Genomic DNA, 11,139 nt, shown 5'->3' with positions numbered 1-11,139 from the left:
TGCAGCGTGGCTCGGCAGGGCACCATGCAGTGTCTGGGAGCTGTCAGCCAGAGCCTGGCACCGCTCAGCCCCAGCAGCCACACAGGATGCAGTACCTTGCTCAGCTGTGCTGCACCTGTGCTATGGGGCAGCTGCCATGCGGGTGCCAGGTGGGGGGTGATCCCCACTGCCCTGCACTGCACAGGGGAGTTCTGCTACGAACCCTCAGAGGCCCTGATCACTGCTGCTGCAGCCTGTGAGTGTGGGGCTTTTTTTTAAGTGCCGGGAGGCTGGGGCCAAGCAGGGGATGGGGCTAGGCAGGGCAGCCATGGGGGCTTCTTCCATGGCTCCTCCCATCCGGGGAGAGCCAGGCACAGCTGGAGGAGCTGCAGGAGAACCTGCAGCCACCCGGCTCTGCCTGCCTCTCCCCAGCTGATCCAAATCTCTGAATCAGTGCCGAAACAGCATCAAAAATCTGAAACACCAAAACGAATCACTGTCCTGTGAAATGGCCAAATTCGAAACTGAAATGAAACACAGCTGTTTCACACAGCCCTACTGAGCACTAGGCTGACCACTAGAGTAAAATGACAGATGTCCCTGAACATAATACGCATAATGAAGGGAGATTCTGAGTGGTTACCAAAAGTGGTCAGACTTCGGAGAAGTAGGAGCTATGTTTTCCAAATCTGCAGATTCCTAAGGTTTACATAAGATTGTGGGGCCTTATGAGGACAATCAACTACCTCAGCCTCCTCACAAATACCTTGATGGGATGACTTTCTGAATAATCTGGGGATTCAGCTGTACTGATAGTTGTGCAAATGCGATTCACAAGATAAATCCAGAAACTGCAAATAGGAATCCTCCATGTTAAAAACATTCTGACCTGTTGTGGGCTTTCTGAGTTCCTTCCAGCAGAAAAAAAAGCTATTTTTTTTTTATAGTAAAAAAACCCAGTGAAAACTAAGACTTGGCCTTTTCTAAGAGGTGCCTGAAATCGAATGAAGAGTGACTTGAGTCTAAAAATGTTGAGCACCACTGTTCTAGGGTCTCACTACACCTTGGATGAGGGAATGAGTATCATATTTATCCCTAACACGTTGCTTTCAAGCTTCCAAAACCTAAAATCTGTTTGGTCTTTTTGGGTTTCTACACCAAATTACAAGTTCATATCTACTTCATTGACCAGTAGAAATTCTAAATCTTTTCTGTACCTACTGCTTCATAAATCTCTTTCTCATTTTGTATTTCCTTCATTGGGTATCTGTTTGTTTCCTTGTGCCCATGTCACATAGTGGCCGTCTCCCTTCAAGAAAAGTGGATCAGCTCTCCTGAGACAGGTCAGGTGTTTCTCAGCTGAGGGTGGGTCAGCACATAGGCCTTAAAGGGTGGGGAACTCCTGGTTGAGAGACTGGAGAGTTTCTGCTGGGAAGGACTACTGAAATGGACTAGAGTGGCTGTTCGGCAAACAGTCTAGAAGAACCACAGGACTGGCAGGAAACTGAGGAAACTGTCAATATACAGTGGTTGGGACTTTTGGGGACTATGTGTACTGTGTGGAATAAATGGACTGTACGTTGTGATATGTTTTAAAGACTATTTACACTGCCTGTAATAATATCGACCACAGGTAGGGGCAATACTAGGTTTATGAAAGCATTCTTGAAAGGCTGAGGAATTGACACATATGCAATATCATATTTTTAGGTTGTGAAAGGGCATTTAAATAGAGAAGCAGAATATCATAAATTGATTCTCACATTATAACTTTCCTAACTTCAATACTTAGCAGCAAGAATATATCTTTTCTTTGTTCTTATTTCTATGTAAATAAATATGAGCATAAATTATTATAGAAAATGTTTTAATTTCACCAATATTCTAATAAAAAATGCTGCAAAAATACTTTCTAGATGCTCAGCTTTGGTTTTTTTCAGTTTGATGATGACAAATTCTTTCCTATTTTCCTTTGTAAAGTAGAATTAGATATATTAACTCAACAAACTAAAGACTATGACATAAGATGAACCGAGAACCACTCATAAACAATTAGAACCTGCCCATGAATCTTGATATGCAAGTGCAGTTTGAAATCAGACCCTGAGTTTTAAAGCTAATGCATGAAGTTTCATCAAAAGGTAATGGTATGGTTCACTTAACCTGGAATTTACTTATCAGTATTGATGTAAGTGAAAGGAGAGGTGATCTAAGCAGAAAGGAGAGGTGAATTCTCAGAGAAGGATTTCTTTTCAAAAAATCTCTTACAGGTTAGGTTAAAACACTGTCCTTTATTTAAATACAAAGGACAATGCTGCCAATTCATTACTGTGGATTACTTCAGTACTGCAATTTTCAGAAAAGGACTGAAATCAAATTTATCACCTTGTATAGAAATGTTCCAACATATAGTAACATTTAATAAATCAATATGAACAGTTTTGATGCAAATTAATATTTATATATACATTTCCAGTAGTGATTGCCCCCTTTTTTTTCCTTTGAAAAAATCTTAAGAAGTCTACATAAGAAATAGAATAAATGTAGTGAATAGGAACAAAAACATATAAAGAAACTGAGAATTTAGAATGACTTGCAAAATGTCGGAATTATTTATAGCTCAGGTTATAGTCTAGAGAATAAACTGGTAGTTCACTGGCCAAAATCATTACAATGTTTTCTAAAACCTCATATAATGTTAATGCTTACAACATTAAGTATACCCTACAGATAATTATTGGGTGAAATCCTGGCCCCATTTAAGATAATGGTAGTTTTGCCAATGACTTCAATGAAGACAGGATTTCACCAAATGTAACATCAAAATTATACTCAACAAGGTCTCTGGCATAATGTGAAGTTAAAATTAATGCTGGGTTCTTAACTCATACTACTGTTAAAGAGTATCAGTCCTTATTCTGAATATGCTGACATTTGATTTTTTAAATCAAAGACTTTATATTAATATAGATATAAAGAAACAGAACAAAGGCTGAATTAGAAATCTTTTAGCATTTTAAGTGTATGCTCTTTGTTATTCAAACACTTGTTAGTTATCTGCTTAACCAAAATGACTCCTCAAAAATCAAATAATTTTCTTTATGATGTACTCTTATATTGTACATAACATTCTACTACATGTATAATGGTAGCATTATATGTACAATGGTAAGAGAATTAAAACTAAACTTAAAGTTAGCTAAAATTACTATTACTACACAGCATTTAATTTTAAGGCTCAATAACTTATATTTAGAAAAACAGAAAGTTTGGTTTATGAAACTAGTTAAGTGGAAGCAACATTTTTATTTTTCCAACCACAGAACAGCAATAATGAAAACACAGTGAAGATTATTTTTACAGAACTGACAGTGTTTTAGGTCCTGATCCTATAGCTAGATCTACCTGTGCTCTAATGCAAATATGTTCAGAGGACTGCTATAACAAACTCTCAGATACAATACAAATCACTTCATACAAGCCCTAACAAAATCTTGTGACATTAACTAAATTTTGATTACAAGGTCAGGACTTGCTCATGACTTCAAATGCATAGTCAGATATTATACTTTTAGCTAACAAAGTGAACAGTTCTGCTTCCTGGGGTGTAACATCTGAGAACATCACAGTCTTCGCATTAACATGAATATAATAGGTAGTATATGTTACTTAACTGGATGTAGTATAAGTTGTTTTTCTATTCTGCAGAAATCCTGTAATTTCTGTGCCTGTAGTTTCTGGAAAGCTGATACTAAAAAATTATGGTTCTGTGACAGTATTTCAGACTATTTTTTTTGGAAATCATTACCTGGTGTTATAATGAATTAACCAAAGACTTCACCAACATAGAAGAAAATAGATACTGAATTTGTGGCTTACATTTTAATGATTTGCATTGTTGTATAGTCTATATATATATTAATCAAAGCTTTAGAGTGAATCTTTTTTCATTCCAATGTTACTTTTCCTCTTGGTTTATTATCAAGCTGGATGTTTGCTGGGGAATTTAGGCTAAATTCCTGGCTTTCACAATCTATGTCATTACTTTTCTTAAGCTCCCAGTTATAACAACTCATAAATTAATTAAACCCAAAGAGAAAAGAAGGCCTTTAAAACATGAGCCAGTAATAAACAACAGAATATCATTCCTAGACAAAGTCAAAATAAATTGTAAAAAATTTTAAAAGTTAGCTGCTTGGGATATGGACAAACAAAAAATTATAGTGAGTTGAGAGAGAGTGGGGAATTACTGTACATCAGCTGCTCCATGGTAACCATATGCCCATACTTACCCTGTGACAGGTGAAAGAAAACCCCATAGACTAACCCTATTTCACTACGGGAAACTTACCTTACTGTGATGTAACATAGGCAGAGAGAGGTCACCACAGAACAAGTGACATGTGGCAAGTAACCACCTTCTTTTAACTTTTAACTTGTTCACTCATCTCTACAAATATTGTTGGACTTATTTGGCCAAAGCAAAATGTTATTTTAAAAATAAGTGATAAAATTGTTACGTATAAGTAATGAAATTGCTCAGTCATTGGCACTTGTAACCACATATGTATACTCACACCATAAAGAATTACACATACCTGCAGAGACACGTGGGCAGTCTGGCAACATGGATTCTACGGATGTATCTAGTGGTTCTGAACTAGACACCCAGTTGCAACAGTTCTGTAATATGAGACAGAGACAAGTTTCTAGTGAACCAAGAGCCTAAAGCAAGAATAAATCTAGACTTCACAGATTAGGCTATGATTCATCAGGGTACTTAAACATGCCTAAACATAAGCAGTTTATGCCCATGCTTAATTCAAATGCTTATATACTTAGCTGAAACAGTGCTTTAGTTTTACATTATCAAGTAAGTAAAACAATAAGATCCTAATTCAGTAAAATGCTTAAACCTATTTTTAACTTAAAAGTGCTTAAGTGCTGTTTTAAACAGGAATGGATTTAAGTGTTTCAGTGCTTTGATGAACTGGATCTTAAAATATTCTAGTGTGTAATTCCAGTTAATTTCTTAGTAACCATTTAATAATTATTTATGACAGATATAAATAATCTCCCCTCTTGCTAGTATTAAGAGGTCATCATTTTCTGGATGTGATGATGCAACTTATTGTTGAGAGAATGTCTGTGGAGTTACAAAGCAATATCTGTAACTGAATGCAATATAATTTGCAGATGAATATTGAAATAACTGCCAATCCAAATAAACTGAACTAGTACAGACACTTTAAAATGTAAATATCCCATTTTGTGAATATATATTCAATACATATAAAAGTTTACCTTTCATTTTTAAATATTTGATTAGAAAGAATTTATTACGACAACTTTTAAACATTTTCTCCTTACTAGCACCTGGTTCAGAGAAGATTCTTTATTAAAATATTAAATAAGTATTATTAGGACACATATGTCTAAATAGATCAAGACTGTTGCGTTAAAGATTAACTTACAAAACAACGTGTTTTTATAGGCCCGTATGTGGAAATACAGCCACAAATTCCTTGTAGCGTCAAAGTTATAAATCTCTTTCTGAGTTTTTCCTTTTTGAAAATCTGATTAACTTCTCTTAAAAAAAATACAAAACGAAACAAAAACAATCTTTCCTGGAAGGAGCCAATGAATTTCCAGACAGATTTCTAAAAAATCATCCCATCAATCATGTTTGCTAAAATGGTTGATTGCTATTCTGGTAAACAAGCATGTATTGTGTATTTTTAAATGCTTGCTGCCCTAGTTGTGCACCATGGAATCCGTCCTCACTGTGGAAAGATCCTTGACTGGTAGATCAAGTGTCTTATTGTATTTCCTTAATTCATTCTGTCTGGAAGAAGATGTCAGCTGTGTTGCAGCGAGAAGAAAATTTCAAAGGCTTCAGTCCCCACCAATAAAGGCTGAGGAATGGCTTTTGAATAGATTTGTCAAGGCAACCCTACTGTTCTGGGACCAGGGAGAGCAGAAACAACATAAAGGAAGGGTTGCTGTATGAGATTAGAAAGTGAAGTTCACAAAGCATGGCAGATTTTTGTAAGAAACAGTAGATCAATGAAACTATTGAACTGTGTGGAAAAAAACATGAAAACAAACACACTATCCAGTAATGTTATCTTTTTTAGTCAAAATGGTTAAAATGGTAGTATTCCTGTGTTTCACAAAGTCTTTAAGGTTTAAAATGAATATACATTTCATAATTTGCATGCCTAATTTTAATTAACAGCTGAAAGTAAAATTGTAAATGTAAGTTGGTAGAAATGATAAAAGAAGTAGAATTTTCATTAGGTATTACATTCATTTTAAATACTTAAAATTAATATTAACTACTGATAGAATACTACATGAGAGAGCTAGAGATAATAAAAAAGATTAGCACACAATTAACCAGCTTTTATATAGAGGGTGACACTTGCCTGTAAGAAATAAGTATTCTTGAAAGCAGTGTTAAGATATGTAAATCGATGGTTTGTTTTATCATTCATCACAGCTGCTAATAAATTCAAAAATCATAACTCTTATAGGTACTATAAATAGGCCACAAGTGATACAGGATAGATAGCTCCAGTGAAGAATGATTTTTTTAACAATTCATTCTTTCAATGGCAGCATTTAGCATTACACAGACAGTGATCAGGTGTGTATTTTAATTATTATTCATTCTACCAGTAGCTGTAATCCTGATTAAAATAAGAGATATGCAGGTGAAATGTTAGTCTTAACATCACTCACCTACACTTCACATATGTAAAAGTACTTCTTATAGGAGATTTTGAATGTTAAATTAAGTTATGACACTCCATCCACATTTTAGGCCATTAATCATTTAACTTGTTCTTTAAGATCTACTTTCTGTAAATGAAATTAAACGTAATGCACTTGTCTCATTCAGACTAAATGTTTAAAGAAAAATGGACTTGTCAGACTCAAATTATAGGATTTAAAATGCCCATTTTAACCATGTAACAAATATGTTAAGGGTTTTAGTTCCCCTAAAGAAATGGGGATTTTTCTGACAGGACCTGCAGGGGTTCCCATTCTTTATATTTTTAACATTTAAGTCAGAGCTGTCAACCTACATCCCAGGTGATTCTCTATTCCCATCAGTCATGGCCTATAAAACTGTAAGGTTAAGTCAGAAACAGTCAGTCTATAAACAAGGTTTCACTAAATCCATATAAAAACTCATTCTTAAGAAGAAAAAAGATTACTTTGTCTATATTACCAACATACCCTTTTTGTTTTAAATTTGAAAATAGGACTAGATAAACACAGAAAACATTCCAAATGACAAAGGTATGGCCTTTATTTGACCAGGAAAACAGATTCACAACAACACTTTAGTTGATCTCACATTACAAATTCTCTCTCTTTTTCAATCTTAGCAATCCCATACTTAAATCTTCAAATGAATAATGAATGCAATTCATTATACTTCCCCTGCAGAAAGAAAGTGCTTGTTGGCCATAAACCAGTATCCGATTAATCTTAGATCAACTAGTAGTTTCTATAGTACAGCAGTAATAAAAATACTTTACCCTTTCACCAGGCAATCTCTAAATAAGTTAGAAACAATTACATCTCATAATACCTGTATGAAATACAAAAATGTACAACATTTTTAGAGATCAGTAAAGTGAGGCATAAGGAGGTTATGGAACTGGCCCAATATCACAAAGTGAGCAAAAACAGAATCCAGGGGCATTTGTACATGTGCTCCAGGAGTGTGTGTGTAGGGGGGGTGTTAATTAGAGCAGCTCTGAGAGCCACTCTAATTGAAGTGCACAGAGTGTCTTGTGTATCAGTGTCTCTGTGCTGAAAAGTGGCAGTGGGGGTATTTTAATTAAAGCTCATTGAACAAGCTTTAGTTAAAGCACCCTGCCACCATTTTTCAGCATGGGGATGCTGATACGTGAGATGCTGGAGTCTGCTGGAGTGCAGTAATTACCATGCTCCAGATTAACTGAGTCTAATCTGATGCACTGTAATTATAGCATGTCGAAGGAGCCTTGTTGCACATGTATAGGCGCCCTAGGAGTCCTCAGTGCTTCCCTGATCTCTGCTCCAGTATCAGATCATCTTTTTAAAATGATGATATCTGTCTATGCACTGCTGCAGAGCTGAAAAGGATGTTGATTTTGTACTTGTTTTGACTGGTGACTTCAGAATTAAAAAATGTTTGTAATTTAAATTATTTCAGAAGCAGGTGAAGGGATACTGCACAGTTTAGTAGTATTCTTTTTGGTAGCTTAAACAAATGGAAGAGATCAGTTGATAAAGAAAAGTTGAGAGAGTCATTCATAATAGTGTATGCCCCTCTTAAACTCTTAAAACCATTCTCACCTCTCGCATCCATTCTCGAACAGTTTTGCCAGCTTCTTGATGCCACACATTGTGAACAGAGTCTGTCAACGCCACAGCAGTTACCTTATTCTTTACTTCTGCTTCTCGTTGAATCATCTGTTAAAAAAAATGTTAGCTTTAAGTTCTTTTTTTCCCAATTGAATGGTGCCTGCTTAGAGATAATGATCTTAAATTAATAAAAAAAAGGCTAATACAAGTTCAATACTTGACTTCACTTTTTTAAAGTTTATACAAATCCTAACAGTTCCGGAAACACAAAAAGACCCAATATTTTTTATAAAAGAAATAATACTAACTTTTAACTGACTGAACTATTCAGTCCTATTATTTTCCATGTGGTTTGACAATTCTAGGATTAAAGGTATCATAGTGAAAAAATGGAAGATTCCCTGAGGACACCTTTTACAAGTTTCTTCAAGTTCCTATTTCTGTGCTTCAGGGAAGCTGGTACCCGTGGCTCACTGTAAGCTACTCATGACTATCATCTACTAATTTTCAGTAGATTGCTGTAGTTTTTCTGATGTACAATATTACTTTGACTTGTATGTATTTTTTTTCTTTTTCTATCCAATTTAGCTACCCCACACTTCCACTATGGTATTCTTTGTGGTTTCTCTCTCACCCAACTAACCCTAGAGTTTATAAATATTATTTTGATTTCTAATATACTATGTTGTTAAAACAATACCATAACATATCTAGATAATATTATTTCTAAACCAATTAAATGCCTGCTGCAATAATTTGAATGAATGGGCAAAGATGCTATAGAATATAACACTGGTCTGCAAGGTAAAAGGGAATGAAAAGGAGCAATTTGATATCAAAGAGAGACAAAAGGTTTTAATCTCCTGACACGAGTGACCCTAATTTGTAACACAGGATCAAAGAAAGTGTAATGAATTATAGTTATAGAACCAATATTTCACTAGTATCTTCACCATTGTATATGTGGCACCAAACTGTTTTCCCAACTTCCTCTCATGTAAGTGGGTATATGTGGACAATTTCTCTGTGTAAAGGCTAGCCATTCTTTGTTAGTGCTCTAGGACCTATTTTTCAACATAATAGCATATGCCTCTGAAAGGAAAAAAAGACCTTTATGATGGAACTATGAATGACTTTTCAGATCATAAATACAGAGATAAGCACTGTAATCCATACTTTAGAAGTAATATTTGTCGACATCTTGTACAAATTGAATCTCTTGATTTCCTTGAAAAACCATGCAAACACGTCCTTCATACTAAATGCTGTTACCTTTAATTCACAGCAAATACTGTCTCAGCAATATTTCCATATTTTTTATTATTTTATCTTATATTTTCTATTTATGAATATTTTAACATTACCTTAATCAAAATAATATATAGACTATATGAACAATGCTCACCATCACTGCTAATTCAGTGTGTATGCATACAACTCCATCCCAGATCAGATAAATGAACTGTCTGGCTCTGGGATCTTACTTCTGGTAGTCCCAGTACTAGGTAATTCAGAGAGAAGTCTATGAAACCTCAGACAATCAAGTAAAGAATAGGAAAATGTTTCTTTCTGAACCAACTGAAAAGAGAAAAAGTACTCTAGGATGGAAATCTGGTACAGGCTTAATCAATACCTGAAGAAAAGGATTTAAAACCTTCTCTGCTAGAAAGACATGAGTGTTGCTTGAGACTTTCTTTGGGCAATTGAAAGGAGCAGTAGGGATTTTGTTAATGCTAGGCTAAGATCCCAGATGTATGTAAGGAAGGTAGAATTTCATATTTAAAAACAAAAATTTTAGCCAACTCAGGAAGAAAACCTAAAATACAATGCTAACTTACTTCAAGCTCTGATAAATGCCTTTTGCCTCTGGACAAAGTAGTAAACAGCACATCAAATGGTTTTGGTCTCTATCAGATTCATAAGAGAACACTGCCAGCAACCAACAGTCCTGAGTGGTCCACAACTTACGAATTTTCACAACCATCATGACTGTTGTACTATTGGAATGCATAAAAAGCAGTAATTGGTTGATAGTTTCAACCTGCAACCAAGAGGTCAGAAAAGACATCACAGAGGAGTGAAGTGGTAGCAGATTAAGCAGAATTTGGGTTAATAAGTCAGAATTGGAAAGGTTGACTATGAAAATTTCTTGGGCTAGGGACAGAAGTTACACAGTTTAAGTGATCAGAAATTGGTTGATACCTGTAACTGAACAGAAATTCAGTGCACATAAACCAGTTTCAAAATGGCTGAAACTGGTTTATGATAATCCTGGTTGAATGTAGTATCAGACTTTAGGTCAAACCAGTTTATAAAACTTCTGTCCCAGACCCCTTCATGGTTCAAGTTAAATCAGAGTCTCCCAGCATGCTTTCCAGCCCTGGGCTGGATTGTGCTGTCTGCTCCAGAGAGCAGGGCTGGCCCCACCCCTATGCTCCCTAGTTGGAGCAGTGAGGGCTGGCTTACTGGCCCCTCCAGGCAAACCCCAGCTAGGGGTCTGGGGCCAGGGAGGGGAGTTAAACTCACCTTCCCCCGAGTACAAAGCTGCCCTGCCCTGCTGGCTTACTTAGTGCTGGTTGTGCCTGTGTACTACAAATCCCAGAGGCACCTGAAAGCAGGAAGAGGAAGTGATGAGCAACCATGCAAGGTCCTGCTGCTATGATTGTGGACTGAAAATTCCAGAGACCTCACGGCAGCAGGAAGAGGAAGCGAACACACAACCCATGCTGGCTATGTAATGCTCTAGCCCCCTCCCCCAGTTTCTGGCTTGAGCCACTGCAGGCATGTGGCCGCATT

The 11,139-nt window shown here is 36.1% G+C and overlaps 1 protein-coding gene across 4 annotated transcripts in view; it reads right to left on the bottom strand.

Moving 5' to 3' along the window:
• The window catches only part of FAM172A (family with sequence similarity 172 member A), a 427,259-nt gene that overhangs the window by 123,758 nt on the left and 292,362 nt on the right, over positions 1-11,139 (bottom strand). For all 4 annotated transcript variants that reach the window (XM_019516886.1, XM_019516887.1, XM_019516888.1 and 1 more), the window contains 2 exons: positions 8,335-8,451; positions 4,578-4,662 (listed from right to left, as the gene is read on the bottom strand). In XM_019516886.1, the coding sequence (XP_019372431.1) occupies positions 4,578-4,662; positions 8,335-8,451 (202 nt within the window). The remainder of the gene's footprint in view (positions 1-4,577; positions 4,663-8,334; positions 8,452-11,139) is intronic.

Source organism: Gavialis gangeticus, unplaced genomic scaffold (assembly GCF_001723915.1).
Source record: "Gavialis gangeticus isolate Ggan-Ray unplaced genomic scaffold, GavGan_comp1, whole genome shotgun sequence".
Lineage (NCBI taxonomy): Eukaryota > Metazoa > Chordata > Crocodylia > Gavialidae > Gavialis > Gavialis gangeticus.
This window is presented reverse-complemented; position numbering and strand designations above follow the sequence as displayed.